Below are 27,451 nucleotides of genomic sequence, written 5' to 3' on the forward strand. Positions count from 1 at the left end.
ATCTAGAATCTGACAATAGTATAATTTCTACTTGATCACGTAAGCTGTTTATGCCAAAAAGAGAGTGATCTAGAGTCATTGCTGTCATTTATCCAGACATATGACATATTAAAACCAGAGTCATCTCTTCAATGGTCCCCTTGAACCGATGATAATCAAACCAGTCAAATTAACTTTGCAGTTGGTAATGTCTTATTTATTGGACCTGAAGAAGACATTGTTGATTAAATATGTCCATTTGGTATACACCGTTTGACTGTACTATCCTAGGATTCACAACCACAGATAAGGATTAAGACTAGCAGCTGCACTATTTCAAACATGTCTCATATTTATACACACTTGGATTTAGCACGTACTGGTGGGAATGATAATGATACTTTGGTAAGGCTGACTATACTGTAATAATTTCAAGATTAAAATAAAATCTTAATTCGTACATACCAAGACTAGGACATCAACAGGTTCAGGATCTTCAATCATATTAAGTTCTTCAACTTCCTGTGAATAAAAATTTTAAAAAACTTGAATTATATAACAAGATATCTTATCACTATTATAAAAAATCTCAATATATAAATGCCAATATCCGTGTGTTCCTTATAAAAAGAAAGGTTAAAGAATCTACATAAAAAGTAAAAGTGTATTTATATGTAACACTTCCCAGAGAAAATGATCCCAAATTTCTAAGTGCCTCCCAAAGGGAGCAATGTGGGAAGGACTTTCTTAAAACTTAAAATATATATTATTTCAATGAAATTTTAAATCATGTTTAAAAGCAGAGTACTTAAATATGTTTCAGTTTTAATAATGGTGATACAATAATATTGTGGGGTCTGAGTGTGCCAGACGTCCATAGAATGGAAATATTTTTAAGTATGGCAGCAATATGTGAAGGATACAACTATGGAATTTCCATAGGTCTCGTTAGTTTATTATCATTTATTTCTACAAAAAAAAAAAAAAAAAAAAAAAAAAGGTTATGAAATTATTAAAAAAAAATAGCTTACCATAATCAATCTTTGTATTGTCTCTCCAAAACGTCTAATTTCATTTTCAATCATCCGCTCCTCCTGCATGTTTGTGGTCACCCGAGATGTCAGCATATTTTTACGTTCCATTAATGTTTTTGTTTCGTTGATTTTATCTTTCAATCCCTGCTCACAGTTGGAAATCACATCCTCGACATTTGCAGAAAGAAACTGCGCTCGTTCTTTGTTGCTGGAATAATAACGATAATTTGGTTCCGGATAGATCTGGTCCCCTTCCATGGTGAAAGCTTCTCTGATGCCTCTCGTCTGTAAGTTACGCATCACTTTTCGCGCTTCTTGTGCAGTTTTTATGAGAATTACATGTTCAATACCCCGCTGATCAATCAGGCAGTTTCCTACGACAGGATCCTTTATTTCTAATATATTAAGGACAGTCGAGTAGATACAGTTTATGGGAGCCTTTATACATGAAAAAGAAAATTAAAGATAAATTGAAATTTAAAATATTATTATTTAAAGAATAACTATATAATTTTATTTCAACATAACTGCAATATAGAAACTAACAAAGGATACAATTAAGTGTTTTTCAACATAAAACATGTTTATTAAAACATTTAAATCTCCATGTGCTTTCTCTCAATGCACTTTGCTAATCTTTCAGACTGAGTGGTATACTTTCCCTGCACAGCTTCAACAGCAATTAAGCTATAGCATCTTGAATTTATTCCTTAACTTTAATGATACCATAGAAATATACGATTTACACTTTTGAATGATACATGAAATAGAGGAAGTGCTGAAGAATCAACAAAGTTACAAGCCAAATATTTATAATTATGGTGTATGCGTGTTTCTCATCTCTACGTGACTTGCACATATTACAAACAAAAGAAAATATATAGCTATGACAGGTCCTGTATTATAAACAAACTCAGTTCTTTATAACATACTTATAGTAGATCCTGTACATTGAATTTTATTTCTAAAACCAGTTCAATTTTCATTAGTAAAATTTACTTTAAAAAATTAATAAAATTGTCTTAATTTCTTTAACTTTGAGGGTTTCAGTTCATTTCATGTATACAGGTTCAGCCATAAGTCTTGCTGAAGATAACTGACCTAAGAATTATGGTCATGTTAACATAGCACTCATTGGTTATCCAAATGGGGATGCAAATAATTAATGGGAATAAAAGTTGAAATCTAAATGAATTTTACAATTGGGTGTGGAGGAGAGAGTTATGGGTGTAAAGAGAGCAGCAGAATTTATTTATTTTTTACTAAACGCAACCGATCAGTTTTTTTACTAAACACCACCGATCAGTTTTAACTAAAAAAGCAAAAATTAAGAGGAAGACATCAGGGAAGAAGACATACTCTCATCATTAATCTTTTGAAATCTCAGTCTTCAGATGATCAGTTTTTAAAGAGAAAAGAAAGGCAAAGCCAAACAAGATGGAAAGAAGAAAAGAGAAAAAACAAAGAGAAAGAGAGAAATACAATTTAGTTAAATAGTGAAAGAAAAAAATTAAGAGGTAAGTTTCTAGCAATTTGACAAAAATCAGTTTTGGAATCTTAAGTAAATGTGTTGAATTTGTCTGAAATTATTATTTTAACTTAAACCTTTATTGATTATTACTGCATAACCAATAAAAGCCTGCTTAATTATTTCCATATGTGGTCAAGTAATTATCTTTGGCAAGACATATAGTGAGCTGATATAATTACCATGATGTTCTGTACGATATTTGAAAATTAATAAGTGATGGAGAGGCAGAGTAATGAAAACTGACTTACATTTCTGGATACATTGTACAGTGTTGACTGCAAAACAAAACAAAAAATAATTTAGAAAGCCATTCTTAACATGGAGAGAGGGCATTTAAAAACGTCAATTTTTTTTTTTTTTTTTTACACCGTGGTCACCACTTATCAAGGCCCGGAAGCCACTCAGGGATAAGGGTTATTGCAAGTACAGTACGTTAGTGTGGAGATTTGATGAAGCGTTTACTTAAGGGGGCAGTTCTTTAGGAATTTGTTTACGTTGGACTTGAAGACATCCAAGTTGTAGTCAGGTGGGAAGCAGGCAGATGGAACAGAGTTCCACAGGCATGCAGTTCTAAGAAAGAAACTTTGTTCATGGAATCCACGTTTTGATTTAGGCACAGATAAAGAGTGGGGGAAATTTTTCACAGTGGGTTCAGCTAGACGGGTGTTTTTCATCAAAGACTTGATGTACGTGTTCCATTTCAGATCAGGAATAAAGGACAAACCCAGAAGCTGGTCAAAACATGGGGCTTCTCCTAGACGAGAGCCATCCATTTCAATTGATGCCAGATGGGGATCAGACGTTGATGATGTAAAGATAGGAGTTTGGTTTTAGATGCATTAAAGGTAACCAGCCACGTCTTCCCCCACTGAACCACGCGCTTGATATCAGAGGAGAGAGAATCAGAGAGAACTTTGTCATTTACAGCTTTTGATGTGTTGCCGTAGATGGTCGTGTCATCAGCATAGATGTCAACGAATGATTTAAGTATGTGTTTAGCGAGGTCATTGATGTAGATCAGGAAGAGAGTTGGGCCCAGGATTGACCCTTGAGGGACTCCAGCATTAATACTGCAGGCCTCTGATTTTTGTCCATCGACCACTACTCTTATGAGCCTATCGGAGAGAAATGATTTGCTTGCTTTATAGAATAATTAATATAAATGAGGGATGGAAATGATTAATTTGTGATTTTTGGTGTATGATATTTTCTTTCCAGCATGGGTATGTACATTATACAATTTTTTATTTTTCCTTTTCCAAGGGGCGGGGAACAAGTAACCTTTTTTTTTTTAGTTACTAACGAGTCATCATTTGATAATCAATGACTCATTAATAAATTTAAAAAGAAATACAAAAATATGAAAAAAAATATATATAATTAAGAAAAGCATGTTTGAGTCTTTTATAGTCAAAATTAAATAACACTGATAGTAATAGTCAGCTAATATACTTCCTAACTTGCAGCATGTCTGCTACTGGAAGCGGTGACAAGGCAAATCAGTTCTTTTGCTTTTTTTCTCTCACACCTATATTTCCCCCTGTGTATGCACTCTTTTTTTATTGTGTTTTTCCGATCATTCGTTTTTTATTTAATAATCAATGAAAAGTTTTGTCGGTATTATTTTAATTAAGAATTATTGAAATTAGTTTTTGTTTTTTTTTAAGAATTACTGAAAACACTTTTTGCATCCTTTTTTTTTTTCATGGAATTATTGAAAACACATTTAAAAATTTTAATTAAGAATTACTGAGATGAGTTTTATTTTTTCAAAGAACTATTGAAAACACATTTTGCATTCTTATTTTTAAAGAATTATTGAAAACACATTTAAAAATTTTAATTAAGAATTATTGAAATTATTAAAATTGCGAATAAAGACTAATTGTGTTATTTTCATCTGTATAATTTTGTTAATTTTTATTGTATATTTTCCATTAATGTTCTTTTCTTATATTTTATTTCAACAAATCGCTTCACAATAGAAATACTTAAGAACAATAAAATTGAAGGGACTGATTTACTATGTCACCGCTTCCAGTAGCAGACACACTGGAAGTTAGGAAGTACGTTAGCTGACTATAACCACACCAGTTTAGTATGTACATTACATTAAATTTTTACCCAGCCAATGCTGGGTCACTAAATTCTTTCATCCTGATTCATAACTTCGAACAAAAGTGAGCAGCAGTTTATTGTAAAGATGAAGTTTAACTGATCAAATGACTGATAGACGCACACCACTTCTTAAAGATGCAATGTCTGTGGCTACAAAAAATATTGACACTTAAAATCAAAAAAAAGTTATCTACCCCTGTGATCACTACTTCTTGAATAGCTCAACTTTTGTTTAGGTGAAAACCAATAAGTGTGCCTTTAAATATTTATGAAATAGTGACATTTTTTGCTTACTTGGCGTTCATTTTTAATCTTTGTTGGTGGAAAACCAAACTTTTCCTGGGATCACCAGTTTTTGTTTCATGACTTTTTGGGGTTTGGAGCAAAACTAAATGGAATTTCAGATTTTTCCAAATAATTTACCATTTTAGGATAAAAACAAGATTAAAAAAGAAACAAAAACATCTAATTCAGTCAGTTTCCAGCATTTATGCTCGTGTATAACTTCAAGCAAAATTTTGTGAAAAACTAATGAAATAATGTTGAAAACTGAACACTAGTGACAAAACAAGTCCTATCTGATTAACATCAGAAACCAAAAAAAGAAGCCAAGCTCAATTACAAATACAGTAATCCATATGATAAGACATATGAGTACTTTTTTAAGGTTTATTGGTTCCTTCTTGTCAGAGTAATTTTCAAACTATGTAATTTGTAGAAGGATATGATATAAGCAAAGAAAGAAATGTGACCAAAGTCAAGTGTGTGGGATATATACCATTTTCTAAGTTTTTCACTTGAAAACAAAAGAATAAATAAATAAAAACTAAAAACTGAAGTACAATCTGTCCAGAGAGCTTCGTCATGTGATTGAAAATAGAACTTTTGCCCAAGACTATTGTATTAACACATATGTGGATTAGCAGGTTATACATAATTACATTAATACACCGGTTCTCATTAGAGCACCAAAGTTAAGCATTGTCAAGTCTGGCCAGTATCAAATAGCTGGCCATTTGGGAATACTAGGTGCTGTATGTAGGAGGGCATTGACACCTCTTTGCAAGAACTACAAAAGCCTAACATCATCATCTCCCTTGATCAGGATATACATGCAACTGGGGACCGCTTATGAATTTGATATCCTCTAGAACTTCCTACTTTGGAGGAAACTGGTTCAACCTGCCTAGGGTGAATACTGTTCCATCATCATCATCACTTGCTAAAGGCATCTTTAGGACTGAATTTATTTTTACAAGGAGATTTCACCATCCTCACGCATACAAAGCCTGGTATTCTCAAATAATCATCCATCCTTTACTGACCAAACTCAACATCTTACTAGCTCTATGTGTAAACACAATTAGTACCTATTTATCCTCCATTAAAGGATATAACACTAGATGGAATCAAAACAGTATCTTTATCATCAGGTTTCTGATCTAACTATTTATCCATACTTTATGGCAATAAATTCATGAGAAAAAACATGGTGTGTCTGCATTCACCATGAGTCGGTTGAGCCAGCTCCTCCATCTGAATTCTCTGCATCTAGTATAGACATCACCCAGGCACATCAGTTTGAAGCTACGGTCGACATCAGGTCCAGCCATTCATAGTTCCAGTGGCAAACTCCATAGATATGAGAACACAGGATAAGATTGGCATCCTGTTTCAATGTGGCAAGCCAGATTTTCAGCTGACCACCATGTCGTTTCTTCTAATCCTGGAGTGGGGTTGGGTTGATGGTGGCATGGATGAAGTCATCTGATTGCCGGCGCAGAGTGTGACCAAACCATCGGACACGTCTCGAAAGGAGAGTCTGTTCGAGAGATGGTATCCAGCAGCACGAATGGATGGTGGTGTTTGGGATGAATTGATGCCAGCAAACCCAAAGGATGCGGCATAGACATTGGTGGACAAAAACTTCCAGTCTGTGCAGGTCACAAACTCGTACTGGCCAGGTTTCACATTCATATAAGAGAATGGTGTGGACATCTTTTTAACCATTTTTTTCTTTAAATGGTTACAATTTACTTTAATGAAATGAGAATGAAATGAAGGGGTGTGAGAGGGGTATATAATAATTCATTTTTAAGCTTATTTTAATCTCTCACATAAACAGGTAGTTCAGCCTGTATGAAAAAAAGTTGTCAAACGTGTCCAAACCTGAAATTCACTGATAATCACAAGTGGTGGTCTGAAATCAGGACAGACTTCTTTGAAGATTCTTTCCAACTGAACGGAATCAGCATGATCATTTACACAAAATGCAGTGATGAGAGATTTGAGACAATTTTCAACAGCCAATGCCCAATCAGGATCTTTCAGCTTTATCCACTCACCTGAAAAAAAAAAAAAAAAAAAAAGTTAACAGTATCCTTACAGGTTTCTGATTATATGATAATTATTTCAGGTTTCTTAAATTAGTCATCATCTCAAATTAGAACTGTTTATATTAGAACAAGTCCAAATGCTCAACTGAGATACCTGAACTTTTAAAACAGTTCCAGACTTAAACAATTTGGTTCTTGTCCAAGATTCCCCATATTAAAAACATAAATAAAGAACAGTCCATATGATATATGTACCCATGACGAAATAAAAATATCATATTAAAAAAAATCAAGTAAATTGATCAAAGAAAATCATTATTAAGCAATTAATGGGAATTTGTATGCATTACATATTTAGTAAGTACGAATCATTGTTGAGTTATCTTCCTTGGATTTTTAGATCCCCCCCCCCAAAAAAAAATGAAAATTTTGATTCTCATCCAAATTTCACTCATATTAAAAAAAACAAAATTGAGGAAAAATCTGTATGATGTACATACCCTTGATGAAACCAAAATATATTCCAAAAGTCACTTACATTGGTCGAGTAGTTTTATTTGTAAATATAAAAAAATCAAATTTTATAAGCATCTAAAAAAGTGACTGCCATTTTAAAAAAATCTCAAATAACAAAGTAACTCAACAATTCATACTTACAAGATTTGTTGTAATGCCTATGAATTCCCATTAATTGTTTAAAAATGATATTCTTTATAAAAATAAAACTACAGATCAATTCACATGATTTTTGGAATATGATATTTTCGTTTCATCATGGATATGTACATTATACAGACTTTATTTTATTATTGTTTTTTTTTTTTTAATATAGAAGGAATTCTGAACAATCTGTACATATTTTAACTTCATTTATTTATTTTTTTAATTATCCATCAAAAACAAGGCAGGTTTTTTTGTCAATTATCCCTTTTATAATTCACTAGCGTGTACTGTCGATGCCCGGTGGAAATATGCCTCCCACCCCACCCGTAAAAAAAAAAAAAAGCAATTAAACTACAGTTGTTAGTGGGAGTCACTGCCGGCCCAGTAAAATAGCGGGCAGTGACGCCCAGGGAACAAAATGAATGTATCGTGCTGAAGTAACAACGCTAGTATCTATAAACCCATTCTTAACAAGGACATTTGATTATGTGTTGTGATTAATTTGTGCTTTAACCTAACGTGTCAACATTGAAACAACCAAAAAACACTGTTTCAAATCTGAGCAACAGCTTCCCTAGACTTTATTTTTTTCCTATCATAGAGTACAAGCTTAATTTTCAAATTAAAAAAGAAATTTAAGGTAGTATTTTTAATGACTGTAATAGTTGGGGAGCAATTTGTTATAATAAAAAACAATGAAATAAAATAAAATGGAACACATACTTATTTTGCCACGTCAGATGTTAATGCTGGCCCTAGCCATGAAATGTTTCTCCTTTTCTGGTGGTAAGATGTATACAATTTTTTCCAAGATATCTTGTTAATGTGGAAAGCTAAGCGTGTAATCTATGATAAGCAACATGGAAATGTGCAAACAATTGAAAAGAAATAATGTAAATGCTAGTGGCAGCATTAACAACAGGAGTGGCTAAAAAGTGGGTGTTCACTGTAGTAGAATGTTATAATTCTAAATATAAGCCTGCAAGCGCTGATAATCGCTTGGATAATTTACTTTACATATAAGTGTAAAATAAAAAAAATTATGTTAGGGGCAGAACTGTTCAGATCCACCAGTTCTTTTCTTTTTTTTTTAATTAGTTTACAATCTGAAAGTTATATGTGTTTTAAAGGTTTTAAAAAAAGTAAACATGTCCAATTAGCTGATCCTAATTGGGCTGGCATAAATATGAGAAGTCAAATATTAAAAAAAAAAAGGCCAAATTGATAATTATAGCCAGATTTACACAAATAAAAAATAAAATTGTAAAAACAAAGACTGTGTGCATAAATATATAAACATTTATGCATTTCACATGTCATTATTGAGGATGGGAATGTTTGTGTAGATGAGTGAGGTTAGAAACTGATGCATTTCATATATATTTATATATTGAAAAGTTTAGCTTCTAAATAATCGCGTCTTATTTATTACAATTGGTTCTGAAAGAAAAAGAAATTACAAGATTTTATTAAAAGAAAAATTTGTGGAAAAAATTTGTTTGCAAAAAATAAATTTGTTGTATTTTGTTCAATAAACTTTTGGAATTTTTTTCAGCATAAAAAAAAAAAACCCCGCAAATATTTGGAAGCTAACCTGTTTAATTTAGTCCAGAGTTAACATGTTCAATATAGCTGTAATTTCTGAATAGTATTAATGAAGGTAATGTTCAAGGTTTAAAAAATAGTTAACATGGTTGTTTCTCACCATCTTTCACATTCACCTTAATGTGACGGCATTTCTAGGTTTTCAGATAATCTGTAAACGAATAGTCCTGTCATAAACCAAACAAGCCACACACATGCGTGCATTGTTTGGCTGACAATCGGAAAGTATAAAGTTCTTACATAAAAACAAATTGTCATCAACAATTGTACATGTGATAATGAGTATAATAATACCAGAAAACCTATAAATCTTCTCAAGTTGCATGGAAAAGATCAAATAATTTACAAAGAAACTTTCATAGTTTTCTAATTGCTTTTTTTAGTAAAAATCTTAAGACATAAATATTTGCAAGCTAAAGTCTTCGATATATAAATATGTATGTAATGCGCCAGTTTGAAACATCGCCAATCTACAGTGTGTTTAATGTTATAAAAACACGGTAACAAGGGGCATTTATTTTTTTGTTTTGACAAAGACGTTATATGTCCTTTAGTAACGCCATATTTTACTGTTAGTAAGCATTCATTTATAAAGTGTAGAATTGGATTTTGTAATATGAGAATATATAGAGCTCAGCCAATCAGAATGCATGGACTTTGGCGAAGGAGCCATTATTATTTATGAATCGTAAGTAAAAAAATTTGTTTGCAAAAAATAAATTTGTTGTATTTTGTTCAATAAACTTTTGGAATTTTTTTCAGCATAAAAAAAAAAAAAAACGCAAATATTTGGAAGCTAACCTGTTTAATTTAGTCCAGAGTTAACATGTTCAATATAGCTGTAATTTCTGAATAGTATTAATGAAGGTAATGTTCAAGGTTTAAAAAATAGTTAACATGGTTGTTTCTCACCATCTTTCACATTCACCTTAATGTGACGGCATTTCTAGGTTTTCAGATAATCTGTAAACGAATAGTCCTGTCATAAACCAAACAAGCCACACACATGCGTGCATTGTTTGGCTGACAATCGGAAAGTATAAAGTTCTTACATAAAAACAAATTGTCATCAACAATTGTACATGTGATAATGAGTATAATAATACCAGAAAACCTATAAATCTTCTCAAGTTGCATGGAAAAGATCAAATAATTTACAAAGAAACTTTCATAGTTTTCTAATTGCTTTTTTTAGTAAAAATCTTAAGACATAAATATTTGCAAGCTAAAGTCTTCGATATATAAATATGTATGTAATGCGCCAGTTTGAAACATCGCCAATCTACAGTGTGTTTAATGCTATAAAAACACGGTAACAAGGGGCATTTATTTTTTTGTTTTGACAAAGACGTTATATGTCCTTTAGTAACGCCATATTTTACTGTTAGTAAGCATTCATTTATAAAGTGTAGAATTGGATTTTGTAATATGAGAATATATAGAGCTCAGCCAATCAGAATGCATGGACTTTGGCGAAGGAGCCATTATTATTTATGAATCGTAAGTAAAAAAATTTGTTTGCAAAAAATAAATTTGTTGTATTTTGTTCAATAAACTTTTGGAATTTTTTTCAGCATAAAAAAAAAAAAAAACGCAAATATTTGGAAGCTAACCTGTTTAATTTAGTCCAGAGTTAACATGTTCAATATAGCTGTAATTTCTGAATAGTATTAATGAAGGTAATGTTCAAGGTTTAAAAAATAGTTAACATGGTTGTTTCTCACCATCTTTCACATTCACCTTAATGTGACGGCATTTCTAGGTTTTCAGATAATCTGTAAACGAATAGTCCTGTCATAAACCAAACAAGCCACACACATGCGTGCATTGTTTGGCTGACAATCGGAAAGTATAAAGTTCTTACATAAAAACAAATTGTCATCAACAATTGTACATGTGATAATGAGTATAATAATACCAGAAAACCTATAAATCTTCTCAAGTTGCATGGAAAAGATCAAATAATTTACAAAGAAACTTTCATAGTTTTCTAATTGCTTTTTTTAGTAAAAATCTTAAGACATAAATATTTGCAAGCTAAAGTCTTCGATATATAAATATGTATGTAATGCGCCAGTTTGAAACATCGCCAATCTACAGTGTGTTTAATGCTATAAAAACACGGTAACAAGGGGCATTTATTTTTTTGTTTTGACAAAGACGTTATATGTCCTTTAGTAACGCCATATTTTACTGTTAGTAAGCATTCATTTATAAAGTGTAGAATTGGATTTTGTAATATGAGAATATATAGAGCTCAGCCAATCAGAATGCATGGACTTTGGAAAAGGAGCCATTATTATTTATGAATCGTAAATTGTAAAGATTATGTTAGGTCTATGTATTTATGAGCTAGTTATGACTAGTGTAATCACAGAATCTGTGGAATATGTAGAATTCGTTCCAGTGACAACTGGGAGTAGTGGTAAGACTAAATATTTAGAGAGAAAAATAAGGACTCCTTCTTCTAAAGATGTTGTGATTGTGATGGTGCTGCTCGTAGAATGAAATGTAGCATTTTATTATCACAACTGAATGTGTCTAAAATGGTGTTCAAAAGCTACATAAGATAGTGGCTATTAGTCTAGATGTATTGGATTTGTATGCGGCATCTGTTGTTGCAAACCTACAATATTTTAGTCCAGAGAAGAATTTCTGCAGTCATTTTATATATATGTAGATGAAATGAATTTGAAAATATTATCAGTTACATAGGTTTGAAATTTATTATTATCCCAAGTATTATTGGTATTGACATTGCATATACACATGTATATTTGTGCAGAATTGAAGGAAAATAAAATAAAAATCTAAGTTTGCTTTATTTATTTATATTCTGCCCAGTTTTACAAAGTGAAATTTTACTTTCAAATGAAATCATTTATATTCATTAGAAAAAGAGTTCTTTTTCTCTGTATTCATTTCAATTTGAAAATTTGAACACAACATAGAAATAAACTTGTGAAAAACGATTCTTTTTATGTTTTGAAAATAGTAATAAAGAACACACTATTGCAAAAAGTTTTTTTTTTAAAGTGACTTTTATTTAGAATTAAACATAAAAAACATCAAAGTTTATCACACTATATAAAAAACTCATAGAAAATGGGAAATTATCAGTATACAAAATGTTAATATTCCATAGCGGGCCTAAATATTATCAAAAAAAAAGTAAAATAAACAAAGTTGGATTCTTTCTTGTTATTGTAGCAAAATTCAAAAATTGAAATATTGAATTTCAAGTAAAACCAATGGTATCTACTGAATTGTCATGTTGCAGCAATGAAAATATCCAAAAATTATAAAAAACGATAAGGTATGAAATGTATTATTTACTAGCAGGATCTGTTAACTGGCATTGCCCTGATGAAGTATGCCCCACCCTCTCGCGAAAAATTAAACTATGGTTGTTGTTGGTGGCCAATCCCCAACCTCCTCATGTTAAGAATGGCTTTTAGAATAGACAGCCTCAACCTCCTCATGTTAAGAATGGCTTTTAGAATAGACGGCCCCAACCTCCTCATCTTAAGGACGGCTTTCGGAAAAGACATCACCCAACCTTGCTATGGTAAGAACGGCTTTCGGAATAGACATCCCATTTTATGATTGGAGGGTTGTCAAAGTATTTGCCTCAAACTTAACCTTGATATTCATTGTCATCATCCCACCCGCCTTGATATTCGTTATCAGTACACCCCCCTCCAAAAAAAAAATTGGGGGAGTGGCAGTGTCAGGCAGAGAGAAGTAGATTCGTTTATCATGCATGTGCACAAATCTGGTGGCCACTGAATTACAGTGCGTAATGCATGTCTTTATAACTCAAAAACTACTTGTCACTACCAAAGTTAAAAGAGAGTGTCTTATTCAGCATAAAAGTCATAATATTAAAGGAAATTGTCGAGGTGGGGCTAAGATAAAATTTTACCCCCCCCCCAAAAAAAAAGTTAATGTCTGAATAGTGTCATAATGAGTCCAGAAAAGAGAAATAAACAAAAAACAAATATATAACAAACAAGTGTTTTCGTAGTCAATGTAATTAAAGATAAAGTATTAGCTTAGCAGCGTAAATTATTTGACAGACAGAAATTAGAAAAACTATTTATTTTTATATAAAACACATTAGACCCAAAAGCTGAAATGAGACCAGAAAAAATTTAATTATTATTTGTTCATCAATTTTATGAGAGTAAATGTATGATATTCGAGGCCACTGTATTGCTTAAAAAATTTGGTCTTTCTAAGGTTTGACAGATTGGCCTTTTTAAGGTCAAATTTGGCCTTTTTTACATTTTTTCATGAAACAAAGTTTTAAGTAATAGTATAAAAATGCCAAATTTGGCTATATAAAGGTCAAGGCCAAATTTTAAAAGCAATATGGCAGCCTCAAATGTCATAAATTTAGTCGAATAAAAAATGATGAGAAAATTAAAAAAATGTAATTTTTTCTGGTTTTATTTCAGCCTTTGGGTCTAACAATGTGTTTTATATAAAAATAAAAAGTTTTTATGATTTGTTTGTCTGTCAACAAGCAAAAACAAAACAAAAAAATAGGATCGTGTAAGGTTTGTAAGCGGTTGACACGATAAGTAACATAATTCAAGCCTAGGTAAGTGTAGGAAAATATATAAATACAAACAAGAGTAATGGTAAATGTTAAGAAAAATATAATAAGAAATGCCCACTCCCAAAAAACAAACGCAAACAAAGAAAAAAAAATAGCGTTGTGTAAGGGTTGTGAAGACACTCCAAAATTGAAAAATAAACAATGGTACCTGTGCGTTCATTTATGTATGAAGAAGTGGATTCTGGAATGATAGAATTGGCTGGTCTCAGCCAATTAAATGGAGTGGATTTTGAGAAGGGAAAATTTATTATTTTCAAATTGGGTAATGGAAAGATTATGTTATGTGTATGTAGCTAATAAGCAGTTATAATGGGTGTAATGTAAGTATCGTAGGAAAATGTAGAATAGGTCCTGGTGTCAACTGGTAGCAATGGGAGGACTAAATATTTATAGAGAAAAATAGGGACTCCTTCCTCTATAGATGTCGCGATAGTGATGGTGTTATGTAGCATTTTATTATAACGACTTAATGTGTCTAAAATTGTGGTTGAAAATTACATAGGGTAGTGGCTAATAGCCTAGATGTAATGAATTAGTATATGCATCTACTGTTGCAAACCTATGATACTTTGGTCCAAAAGGGAATTTCTGCAGTCAAAATATTATATAGGAGATTAAAACAGTTTCTAAATTAGCCAAAGATTTTCAGTTTTCAGAAAAGATTTAGCTCCCTTTTGTTATAATTCGCACTCTCCAGATTTTTAATTTTTTATCAAAACTCAATTTTTGCTAATTGTCCTTGAAAACTATTTTCATTAATAATTAATTTTCTACCTTATCAGTTTTTGTAATTTTTGGATATGTTCATTACTGTGACATGACAATTCAGTAGATTCCATTGATTTCACTTGAAATTCAATATTTCAATTTTCGCTACAATAACAAAGAACCATGAGTTGTTCTTGTGAAAATACCATCAAGAAAAAAAGCTACTTAGAATCCAGTAATTATTTATCAGATGCATTAGGAATATATAGATAAAATTCTTACATATTTCATAAAACAGACCTAAAATACATGCCCATGTAAATTCATTCTCTTACCATTATTTCTGAATTTATCATTTATTCTTAAAATTTTAAATTTTCAACTCATTTAGATAATTTTCTGAAAAATATATTACATTATTAGAAAAAAAAAATCTAGATATATTTTAACTTTGTAGGCTAAGATTCAAAATATGTCTGTAAAAAAAAAAAAAAGTCACAAATTCTTTATTTATAAAAATTCAAAATATAATAACATGAGCAGGTTTAGAGTTAGTGTTAAGGTTAAATTCAAAATAATTTCTCAATATTTTCAGTTTTTTATTTAGCACAAAATATAATTTAATATTTGGAGATGAAGATTATCACATAGTTTAACTTTTACGTTTTCTTTGTTAATTTTTTTCAGAAGGAAAAACTCACCAATTGGGCCAACAGGTTTTCTATGAAACTTGCCACGTTCATAATCTTGGTGTATCCGAGCAATTACATCTGGAATGCGGGGGCCATACTTCTTCAATTTATTTTTGCCTGCAGATCGTAGGTTAAACAGTTCACGCTGATTATCTTCAATTGCAGTCTTCAGATTACGCATTTCCATGCTTCAAGTGGGTGGAGACACAAAACAAAAACAATAAATTGAAAGCACATTCAAAGTTGGAAAAGGCTGAAAAAGTTATTAGTCGAAATACATGAAAATGTCAGTCATGTTTACTTAATTTTTTTTTATGACAAATTAATCCTGATTTTGTGATTTTATATTTTCAGTTTGTTTGTTTCCACTTCCCCCCCCCCCCGGAAACTACTGATCTGATTTGGCTGAAATTTTGTATGGACTTTTGTTATAATAAAATGCAATGGACTAAGTATCATGGCATCCGTTCGTTAGGTATTAACAGGGATTGGTCACCACAATATTACATTTACTCTCACTTTTTCTTGTAATTACTTATCCAATCTGGTTAAAATTTTGTATTGACTTTTGTTATGCTAAGGTGCAGCGAACTAAGTATTATGGTATCTGTTCGATGCACAGTTACAGATTAATAGGGATTAGTATTTAATGCAAAAATGAGAATAAATTTGAGAATATTTGACAATTAATTTAACATAAAGTACTCATTCTAAGTCAACAGACTATAACTTTTGCCCATTTTTGACAGACTGAAAAGTCTGGTCTGTTATATATTTCCTTTATATTCTCAAAAAGATACAGTAATTTGTGAAAAAATAAATGGCACACAATGTTAATGAGAAAATTTATCAAGGTGCATGATGGATATATATTTATATGTTGATAATAGTGAGAAATGAGGATGTAGAGAAAAAGACAAATTCTCATCTTATATCTATAACGGATATTTAAGCTTGTTGTTGACAATTACAAAAAGTAAAAAATGATTGAATGAACTAAACGCAAAAGCTACATAAAATAAGAGAATGTATAAAAAACATTTCATGAAATCTGATCAAATTCAAAACTGCACCACTCATGCAAAATGTAACACCACACAGAATCATAGATTCTTCTAAAAAGTTCTCTTTGCTGGATGAACACATTCTTTGATGGCCTGAGGAAGAATTCATCTGCAAGTTGGTGGCCTCTATTGCATCCAATAAATCAATCAAAGACGAAAATAATCAATGTCGAGAAAATAAAGTCATTTTTAAAATCTTCAACCTTGGACAAATAAATTTAAAAAGAAAAAGTTTTATGAGAAATATCTTTCGAATCTATCAGCCAAATAAATACAGGTCCTACACTGACAGAAAAATTTAAAAAAAAAGAAAGGAAAATGCTTTTGAAGGGCTACTGGTGTTGGCCGAAGCAAAAAATAACACTTATATCTCTTTAATCGTCTTTCCATTGTGCTTTCTTTCCCCATTCCCACACCCCTTTTTCTCCGCTCAGCTTCTTTCTGGACATACACATAACTCTTTTGTATAGAGTTGAACTTTGACCCCTTGACAGCCACTTTTCTGGCCAAAAACCAATTAAAAAGATTTTCTCAAATCTCAATACTCCTTATGTCAAATCTCGAGTCTCTAGACAAAAATTGACAGAGTTATTTGGTAGGGAAATGTACACTGACAGACATTTTCACTTTTATAGATATATAGATTAACTGAATATATTTAAAGAGGGAGATGAAAAATTTACATAAATTTAAAAAGGATAAATAAAAAAACATTGACAGATAACAAAAAATAAACAAGCTAAAAACAGATACATTAAACATTAAAAAAAAAAAATACATACTCGACTCGATATACATCGTTTTTATGCTTTAAAACTGCTTCATGAAACAGATCCTTCTCTACATCTTTTGTGTGTTTTTGTTGTTTTATTGTTTCAATCTTCTGTTTCAAATCTCGGATCTTTTCCTCTCGTCTGCGCTTTTCAGCTTCATAATCCAACTGTATTGAACTAAAAAGAGAGAGAAAATAAATAAATTCTATTTATGAACTGTACAATATTTTTCTGAAGTACCCGAATGAGTGTTTGGATACTCAAGTAAAAGATTGTGGACAATCAGCTATCAGAGAAAAAGAAATTCCTCAAATAAGTAAATTTTACTCTTGAAAAAATAAGTCTACAAAATGGATGACTTCAAGGCAATTATTGTTTACATGTTCCAACAACAGAAAACTGAAGAAAGGTTGATTCAACAACAAGAAATACAAAAAACAGGAATTAATTCTAAAAATTTGACCAATAAATCACACACTAACACAATATGTAACACCATGGAGATCTTTACCTACACTCCAGATGAAGACAAACTGTTCAATACTTTCTTTACGAAGTATGAAGACCTTTTCAATATAGGTTGCAAAAACTGGTCTGATGCAAAAAAAAATTTGACTACTTTTTTTTAAAGTTAGGAACTGTGCAACACACCAGATTCGTAGATTACATACTTCTTAAAAAGACCACGGATTGTGGAAACTGTGAATTTATAATCAGAACTTTTCAGCCCCAATACATAACTGTTCTACAAAAGGTGGAAATGTTTTCATTTGGCTAAGCAGAATGATAAAGATTATTTATTAATGTCATTCGTAAACAAGCACTTTAGACTAGCAGAATTGCCAGCAGATGATTTTAAATATCTCATTTTCGCCCAATGACTCGTGTCAGTAAAAAATGCTGAAAATAAATGAAAAGTACGGGTGAAACTCAAAAGCGAACTCAATCTAAATACAGAGACTTGCAAAGGATTACCAATAAGTTATAAGTGAAAAATAATTCTAAAAACAGAGGAATCTGGCATAATATACATCAGGAAAGTAACATATACATCCAAAAATTACTCCTCTAGAAAAGAGTAAAAATATATCCAACTATATTCTCAGTATAAATAAAAAAATTACTCCCTTGAAAAAGAGAGAAAAGAAAATAGTGACCCACATTTCCAAAACTATTGGACCATACAAAAAAAAAAAATACATTACCCCACGACCATGTTACCGATGTGGAGAATTACATTGGAAAATATTTGCCTTTTTCAGAAAAAAATTTGTCAAAATTGCAACAAGCTTGGTCATAAATGTTTGTATTGTAGAAGCAAATGCAAAACAAAAAATAGAATTAGATAAAATCCTACAAAAAGTCAGACGAAAATTTACAAATACATAATAGTCAAGATATTTAAAAGAACAGTGAAATTAAAGTTGGACACTTAACAAACCAACTTTGCAGATAACACTGAAGTCAACTCTCACTGTGACAGCAACAAAATAAATTTTATTGGGGAATTAGATTTACTAGTAAAATTGAACGTGACTATTAAAAAGTAAAAGTTTTTGTACTGAAGAATTCCAAGAATTTATTTAGATTGAACTCGATGAACAGTTTTAACATTTGGAATGTATCAGCCAACATTGTTAATCAGAAAATATGCAAACTGAAGAAAATCCAACAAACCAAACGTACCATACGAAATCCCTTCAAAATTAAACTAACTATGAAAAAACAATGAAAGACTTATCAAAATGAAGTGCATGAAGCAAATAAAGGATGACTTTGCAAAGAATAACATGTATAATTCAAGACAACGTCGAGAAATAACGCCGCAATAATTAAAAAGTAAGCAGAAAATAAAAGCGTCACAGATTGTCATAAAATGGAAGTTATGTTTGAACACAAACAAAAAGAGGTTTGAAGCATTAAGTAACAAGCAAAAACTTTTTTGTTGATGGGATTAACCCTGAGGAGAGAGAAAAGGTATATGTTTGATGTTATAGATTGTTGCTGTAAAGTCTGAATCGATGTGTGTGATGGGTGCAGCTTTTGAATAGAGAAACTTAGTTACATCTTTGGAAACATTATTTTGTAAGTTTAATTTGAAAATTTTTAAAACATTCGGTTTTCTAAATTTTCAAATTAGTTTACATCAATATTCTTAAAGTTACACTTGTAAACTAACTTGTATATTGTACATGTCTTTTTTGACTTTTTGTTTTGCTTTTATTTGTTACCATGCAAATCTTTTTATGCAAATTTCTTTTCCTTTTTCTTAAATATTTTGAAAGATAAACATTATAGTACTATTTGGTCATTAATCTCTTCTTTTTTATTTTAATCACCCATCCAAAACAGGATCTTTTACTTCCTTCATTATTCCTGTTATATTTGATTGAATGAATTTGAGAATAATTTACATAAAATTACCAATATTTCAGAAGTAACATGAAATTTATCCTGTTATTATTATTCAAAGGTTTCTTAATATAGACATTATCTGCATGCATATATAAAAAATTGAAGGAAAAAAAAATTCAAGATTATTTTTTTTTATTCATAATTATGTAAAAAGAACAGTTTCACTTAGATTTCTCATAGCATAAGTTTTGTAAAATTGATTTAAAGTGGTTTCATCTGAGATGGGAGTAGGTTTAAAAAAAACAAAAATTTCATTTTGATCATTTTAAGAATTAACCTCTTCCCATTCACATTATTTTTTATTACCCAGTCAAAACAAAGCCATTTTTTTATTTGCTTAATTATCTGTTTTATATTTGATTAAATTTATTTGAGAATATTTTGTTATAAAATTGTCAATATTTTAGGAGTTGTATGGGTTAGAAATTTATCCTGTTATTATTATCCTGACTATCCTCGGTATAATCATTACACGCACACGTATATCTATACATAATTGAAGAAAAAATAAAATCCAAATTAATTTTTTCTTTTTCATAATTGTACCAAAAACGATTTCATTTAGATTTCTCACAGCATTCGTTTTGTAAAGTGAAATTTTACTTTCAAATACAATCATTTACAATCATCAAAAAAAAAAAAAATTATATTTTGAAGATAATACAGAAATAAACTAGTAAAAAGGAATTCCTTTCATCTTTTGAAAATAGTAACTAAAATATCACAATCACTGAAATAGTTGGGGTTTTTTAAATAATATATATAAAAAAGTTAAAAAAACTGTCTACATTATTTTTATGCTTAAATTATATTGTTACAGCATTAACATTTTCTTTTGTCTTTCCCATGCAACAGGATCCATACATGATTTCTCTATGCACTATCACAGGTGATCAGAATGAAATCCAATAATTTTAAGATCTTGATACAGGATATCCAACCACATTTTCCCACCTTTCACTGTTTTTTTCCATGATATAATCACTTAAATGCAGTACATATCTGTACCAGAGTAGACAATTTTCTCTTCTCATCTCCACGATATCATAAAAAACTTAGAGACCTCCAAAGTGTATGGGCCTGATCTCATCCCTGCTATACTAATTAAAAAAATGCTCAGCTGAGCTGGCCCCATGTACTTTCCAAATTCTACAATAAATGCCTTGCTGAATCTTGCTTCCCTAATAGCTGGAAAATAGCCTCTGTAGTATCAGTATACAAGAATTCTGGTGAAAAAAAATGACCCTCTCAATTATTGCCCTATCAATTTCCTCGCCCTCTTCGCTAAAATCTTTGAGACCTTAATTAATCAAGCACTAGTTCACCACCTAACAAAAGCTAATCTTTCTGACAAACAGTATGGATTAAGGCAATGATGTCCTACTGCAGATATTTTAACAGTCATCTCTGAACGCATATACCATGCACTGAATAAGGCAGTCGAAGCCAGGGATGTAGCCCTTGATATATCCAAAACCTTTGAAAAAGTCTGGCACAAAGGACTGCTAATAAAAATTAAATTATACAGTATAACTAGATGCATACTAAATATGATTAGATCCTTCTTAGACAATAGGACCATCCAGGTTATTATTGATGGACGTACATCCAAGCAGTATAACATGATGCGGGAGTGCTTCAGAGGTCAACCACTGAACCACCATTATCCCTGATATTAATCAATGACCTCCCCAATAATATTATGTCCAAGATGGGTAAATTTGTTGATAATACAACTTACTATAAAATGCACAAGGGAAGAACGGGTGTACATAAATCTAAGACAATATCAGAACCATTGGAAAATGACCTCCAAATCGTAGTGGAATGGGGATGCAAATGGATGGTAACATTTAATGCTAGTAAGACTAAGCTGCTCTTCTTTAACAATTACAAGACGCCTCTCAAACCACCGATATCTATGACAAATAACACTCTACCTGAGAATTCTTCCTTCAAACTCCTCGGCTTAACATTCACAGGCAATAAGAACTGGAACAAATATATTGAGGACATTGCAAAGGCTGCTGGAAAGAAGGTGAGTTTCCTCTATAGAGCTAGAAAACTACTCACACCCAAGAGTATCCTGTACCTTTACAAGGCCACCATTCGCCCATGCATGAAATATTGTTGCCACATCTGGGCTGCTGCATCTATCACTAGGCTCTCCCTCTTGGATAGGATCCAGAAAAGGATCTGCAATCTAATAGGTCCCACTTTGTCAACTAGGCTCCAACCCCTGTTCCATCGATGCAATGTTGCATCACTATGCATGTTTTACAAGTATTTTAATAGAATGTGTTCTGATGAACTCATCGCACTTGTACCCCTCGACATACATATCCCCGACAAACCCATTTAGCTACAAAATCACACCCCTTCACTTTTGAGGTTCCTAAATGCTAGAAAACTTTATACTCTAATAGTTTCTTCCCTTGAACAGCTAGATTGGAATTCCCTTCCTGCTGTCTGCTTCTCTGACTGTACTGATTTGCAGAAGTTTAAATGTAATGTAAACCAACATCTTGTTAATCTTTCTTAGGCATAGTCACAAATAATAGGTCCTTATGTCCAAGTGGCAATATGCCTTGTTAGGGGTGGACGTGAGTAAAAGAAAAAAAACAATTTGCCCTCATTTTGTCAAAGATCTGCATAACATCAGAATAGTGGTGAATATCAATTCAAGCTGGAAGTCAAATACAATACCTTCATCTCCACAACTTATAGTCTTCTTTTATGCTTTGTCAATGGTCAGAACTCAGAGCCATACAAAGCAGCAGATGTTACCACCACCAAGTAGATTTGGGCATGGAGTTGATCACTGATCTGTGGATAACAGAAGACTCCAATGGCAGTACACCATTTTAGTCATGCAGCACTGATTTACACAGTGATTTTACTAAGAATACTGCAGTCATTGCTAATAGTTGAACTGGGATATTTTAAATCACCTGCCCTGAGAAAATCTTGGCAATCTGGGTCACTATTTCACACATCATAATGAAATAATGTTACAAACGAAAAAAAGTTTTATGAAACAGACAAAATGCAGATTAAATTAATTGATTACCTATTTTTAATTTCATTTATTCTTTCTTTGATTTTTTCCATGTCTTGTTCACTGGTTTTAATGTTCATCTCTAATTTCTTCAGATCTGCCTAAAAAAAAAAAGAAACAAAAACAAATAGAATTCAATTAATATTACCAAATTTTGTAAAACAGTCAAAATGATGGGTATAATCTCTTCTCCTCCCAGAAGTTGATACTGTTTTTAAAAAAGTGGGTTTATATTTGCCTTATTTACCAAAGCTGTATATTGGTGATTGGAGAGATGAGATATAAAAATACCACAATTTCAATATGTAGATACGACTTGAGCCACCATTTCAATATGTAGATACGACTTGAGCCACCATTTCAATATGTAGATACGACTTGAGCCACCATTTCAATATGTAGATACGACTTGAGCCACCATTTCAATATGTAGATACGACTTGAGCCACCATTTCAATATGTAGATACGACTTGAGCCACCATTTCAATATGTAGATACGACTTGAGCCACCATTTCAATATGTAGATACGACTTGAGCCACCATTTCAATATGTAGATACGACTTGAGCCACCATTTCAATATGTAGATACGACGAGCCACAATTTCAATATGTAGATACGACTTGAGCCACCATTTCAATATGTAGATACGACTTGAGCCACAATTTCAATATGTAGATACGACTTGAGCCACAATGAAATACATACGACTTGAGCCACAATGAAATACATACGACTTGAGCCACAATGAAATACATACGACTTGAGCCACAATGAAATACATACGACTTGAGCCACAATGAAATACATACGACTTGAGCCACAATGAAATACATACGACTTGAGCCATAATGAAATACATACAACTTGAGCCATAATAAAATATATAGATACAATTTGAGACACAATTATATAGATATGATTTGTGCCAGAATTAAATAAATATGATTTAAGACACAATGAAATAGATATGATTTAAAAAACAATGAAATAGATAAACCTTGAGCCACGATTAAATAGATACAACTTGAGCCACAATTAAATAGGTACAATTTGAACCAAAATGAAATAGATATGATTTGATACAATTTGAGCCACAATTAAATAGATATGACTTGAGCCACAATTAAAGATATGACTTGAGCCACAATTAAATAGATACGACTGGAGCTACAATTAAATAGATACGACTGGAGCCACAATTAAATAGATACGACTGGAGCCACAATTAAATAGATACGACTGGAGCTACAATTAAATAGATACAACTGGAGCTACAATTAAATAGATACGACTGGAGCCACAAATAAATAGATACATCTTTTTTGTAAAAGGGAAACAGGATGGCATTGCTCCAGTCTTAAGGGAGTTTTGGGTTTCTCAGACATGGGTAAAAAAAAAAAGACCATCTTCTCGAGCCGCCTTACTTTTTCAGTTTTTTGCTGTTGAAGTAGTTTCAATAACAAAGAGACACACAAACAAGGCCAAATCAATGTGGATTTCACCCAGGCTGAGAATGATGTACTGACCAAATTTTCAGTCTTCAAAGAATACTTGAGCATCGCTGGAGATACCAACAAAAGACTGTTTCAGCAAAAATACTATCATGTTGCATTTGACTCTATTGATCATGGAGTCCTTTGGAAGATTATGCCTGCCAATAGAATGTTCCCACAATTGCACAATCAAATCAAAGTCTATCTATCCACCTGCATTAAAATCCACATGTATGGTTAAGATTTATCTTTCTTTGATATTCACTCTGGCATTTGACAAGGATGTGTTGTCCCGCCTGCACTCTTTAATTATGCCATTGATCAAATCACATTGAACGGCCTGGCTTTCATGGTGTTTGTGGCCTATAAATATTGTATCTTGACTATGCTGATACTATCCCCATAGTTGGTGAAAGTTTCACTGACATTTAATCAGCCATTATACGATATAATCTTATATTTCAAAGATCAGCATGAAGATAAATACCAATAAGACAAAGTTACTGACGACAGGTATCCTTCAAATGAAAGACAGCCAGTTGTCCTCTACATGGAAACCCTTAAAGAGATCGATTGGTTCAAATACCTAGGCTCCATCATCACTGCAACATGTTCAGAGAGGAAGACATCCTCAACTGCATCAACAATGCCTGTACCGCCTTCTATTGAGTTTGGTCACAGCTCTGGTCTCAAAAAGAAAGGTTTTACCAGATGCTCACCTGCATTTCTCCTTTATGGCTGCGAGATTTGGCCTCTATGGACAAGTGACCTATGTAAACTGGTGATATTCAAGCATCACTGCCTACGCTGCATCCTCCGTGTCTGCTGGCAAGTTTTTCTCCACCACTATAGTTTGCACTTGCTGCAATATACTTCCCCAAAAAATCCTAGACGCCTTTGTTGGTTCGATCACATCCTGTCAACACCTAGGTGACTTCATCTGTGAAATCATCAACAGAGCAGCACCACCAGGCTGGAAGAAACATTGCAGTGACTAACTCAAAACATGGCTCAGGACGGAGAAGTAAGATGCTTAACTGATTCTAAGTCCTCATTTTTATAGAGTCTGGCACTAGAACCATGAATGACTTGCATTCATAATGGAAGCAGTTTTGGATCACCATGTCTGATCAGCCAGTGTTTGAGATGTGATAAACTTGTTGGAAAAAGCCGGCCCAATTGACCAAGGGTGAATGCTGCAACCATAACATGATTGTGAACCCATTAGACTTAGCTCAAACTTTCAAATTTTAAAAGGACTGACTTCAGTTTAAAAATCTTCTAGTAATATTCGATATATATATACTATATATTAGTTAATGTACTTTCATTTACAAGAAGGATATGATTTTCAAGGCTCTGTAAATTGAACAATTCTTTTTTCTGATTAGCAAAGTCAATATATCGTGTGCTGAAAGTTTTAGGAGAGAGAAATGAGGGGATAGGAAGAAAAGAAAGGGAGAGGATAGAAACAAGAGAAAGAGGGGGGCAGAGAAAGGAAAAAAGAGAAGGGACAGAGAAAAGAAAAAAGGACAGAGAAAAGAAAAAAGAGGGGACAGAGAGAGGAAAAAAGAGAGGAGAGAGAGAGGAAAAAAGAGAGGAGACAGAGAGAGGAAAAAAGAGAGGGGACAGAGAGAGGAAAAAAGACGGGACAGAGAAAGAAAAAAGAGAGGACAGAGAAAGAGAGGGGACAGAGAAAGGAGAAAGAGAAGGAGAAGAGATAAGAAAAAGGTAAAAAAAATATAGCGTTTTATGTCTTTACCTGTTTAGCTCTCAATTTATTTTTATATCCAATTAAATGTTGCTTCCCCGCCTTCAAATCCGGAAGAAGATGTTTTTCATCAGTTTCCAATGTTTTTGATTGTTCACTCATCTCATCCATCTTGCTTTTTGCCTTTTGTAATTTTGCCTACAACAAAACAAAAACTATGATAAACACAAAAACACAGTTGGTATTTAAAGCAATATAGTAAAAAGAGATTAAACTTTTCAATTTATTTTGTTTTTCAGAAATTTACAATATAGAAAACATAGAAAACCGTTTTGTTACATATTTCATCCAACAAATGCCACCCTTTTTTTTTACCATCATTCATTTAATGCCATCTTAAAATGTTATTACTTAATTTGATCTGGCAATTTGTCGCAGAAATATATTATCTACTAAACTGTTGACTAAGAATGAATGCTTTATGCCAAATTGATGATTGAATATGGTGAAATTTTTGCTCAGTTTTGTCTTAAATTCTAATTCCTATTAATTCCTAACTGTGCATTGAACAGATACCATAATATTTAGTTTACAGCACCTTATCATAACAAAAGTCCATACAAAATTTCAGACAGATCAACCCAGCAGTTTCCGAGAAAAAGTGAGAGTAAATGTTGTATTGTGGTGACTAAACCCTATAAATCCCTAACTGTACACTGAACGGATACCATAATATTAAGTTGACAAGAAGGTTTTTGCAGAAATTTTAATTTTGATTTCAAATTATGTATTTTCAAATAAGTTTTCATTATAATACCTTTACGCTATGTATCATTTTGAATAACGTTTTTCTATGTAATTATTTAAATTGTTTTAAAACAATTATGTCCTTTTTCAGAACGTTGAATACAAGATGAAAAAAAGCAAATTCGCACAATTTTCTTATTTCAATTCAAGCTAGGCTGAAAAGCTGCTGAAACAGGTATCAACAAAGTGTTTAGCCCAGGAACCACTACTAAACGCACAGCACAATGGTGGTTTCAGAAATTTTGTTGCTGCGATGAGAGTCTTGAAGATAATGAGCGTAATGGTCAGCCATCGGATGTTAACAACAATCAATTAAAAGCCTTAGTTGAAGCCAATCCATGCACAAATGTTCGAAAACTTGATTCTGAATTAGATGTACTGTATACAATGATTTCCAACCACTTGAGAGAGAAATGGGAAAGACAAAAAAATTGAACGACAACCAAAAGAAACACGGTTATAAAGTGTCATCTTCCCTTCTTTTACGCACAAAGAATGACCAGGTTGTGACTTATGATGAAAAGTGGGTTCTTTACGACAACAGGCGGCAATCAGCTCAGTCGTTAGATGCCGACGAATCTTCATGATACTTCCCCAAATCCGAATTGCACCAAAACAATGTCATGCTGACTGGTGGTTTGCGACTGGTCTCATCCATTAGTTTTTTGAATGCAGGCGAAACCATTACGGCAGAGAAGTACTGTCAACAAATGGATGAAATGTATCAGAACCTTCAACAACACCCAGCATTAGTCAACAGAAACAGCCCAATTCTCCTCCACGACAATGTCTGATCGCACATTGCTAAACTGACCCCCCCGCAGAAGTTGAACAGA

At 32.1% G+C, this 27,451-nt stretch overlaps 1 protein-coding gene across 1 annotated transcript in view; it reads right to left on the bottom strand.

Annotated features, from left to right (window-relative positions):
• LOC145291548 (structural maintenance of chromosomes protein 6-like) overlaps positions 1–27,451 on the bottom strand; it is a 95,239-nt gene that overhangs the window by 33,278 nt on the left and 34,510 nt on the right. The window contains exons 10-17 of the mRNA XM_080137566.1: positions 25,860–26,006; positions 22,613–22,701; positions 17,137–17,304; positions 15,300–15,478; positions 6,832–7,007; positions 2,793–2,819; positions 1,011–1,451; positions 445–501 (exon numbers count right to left, since the gene is read on the bottom strand). Of these exons, the coding sequence (XP_079993692.1) occupies positions 445–501; positions 1,011–1,451; positions 2,793–2,819; positions 6,832–7,007; positions 15,300–15,478; positions 17,137–17,304; positions 22,613–22,701; positions 25,860–26,006 (1,284 nt within the window). The remainder of the gene's footprint in view (positions 1–444; positions 502–1,010; positions 1,452–2,792; positions 2,820–6,831; positions 7,008–15,299; positions 15,479–17,136; positions 17,305–22,612; positions 22,702–25,859; positions 26,007–27,451) is intronic.

This window comes from Euprymna scolopes, chromosome 2 (assembly GCF_053919585.1).
Source record: "Euprymna scolopes isolate OS-2025 chromosome 2, ASM5391958v1, whole genome shotgun sequence".
NCBI classification, from domain to species: Eukaryota; Metazoa; Mollusca; class Cephalopoda; order Sepiida; family Sepiolidae; genus Euprymna; species Euprymna scolopes.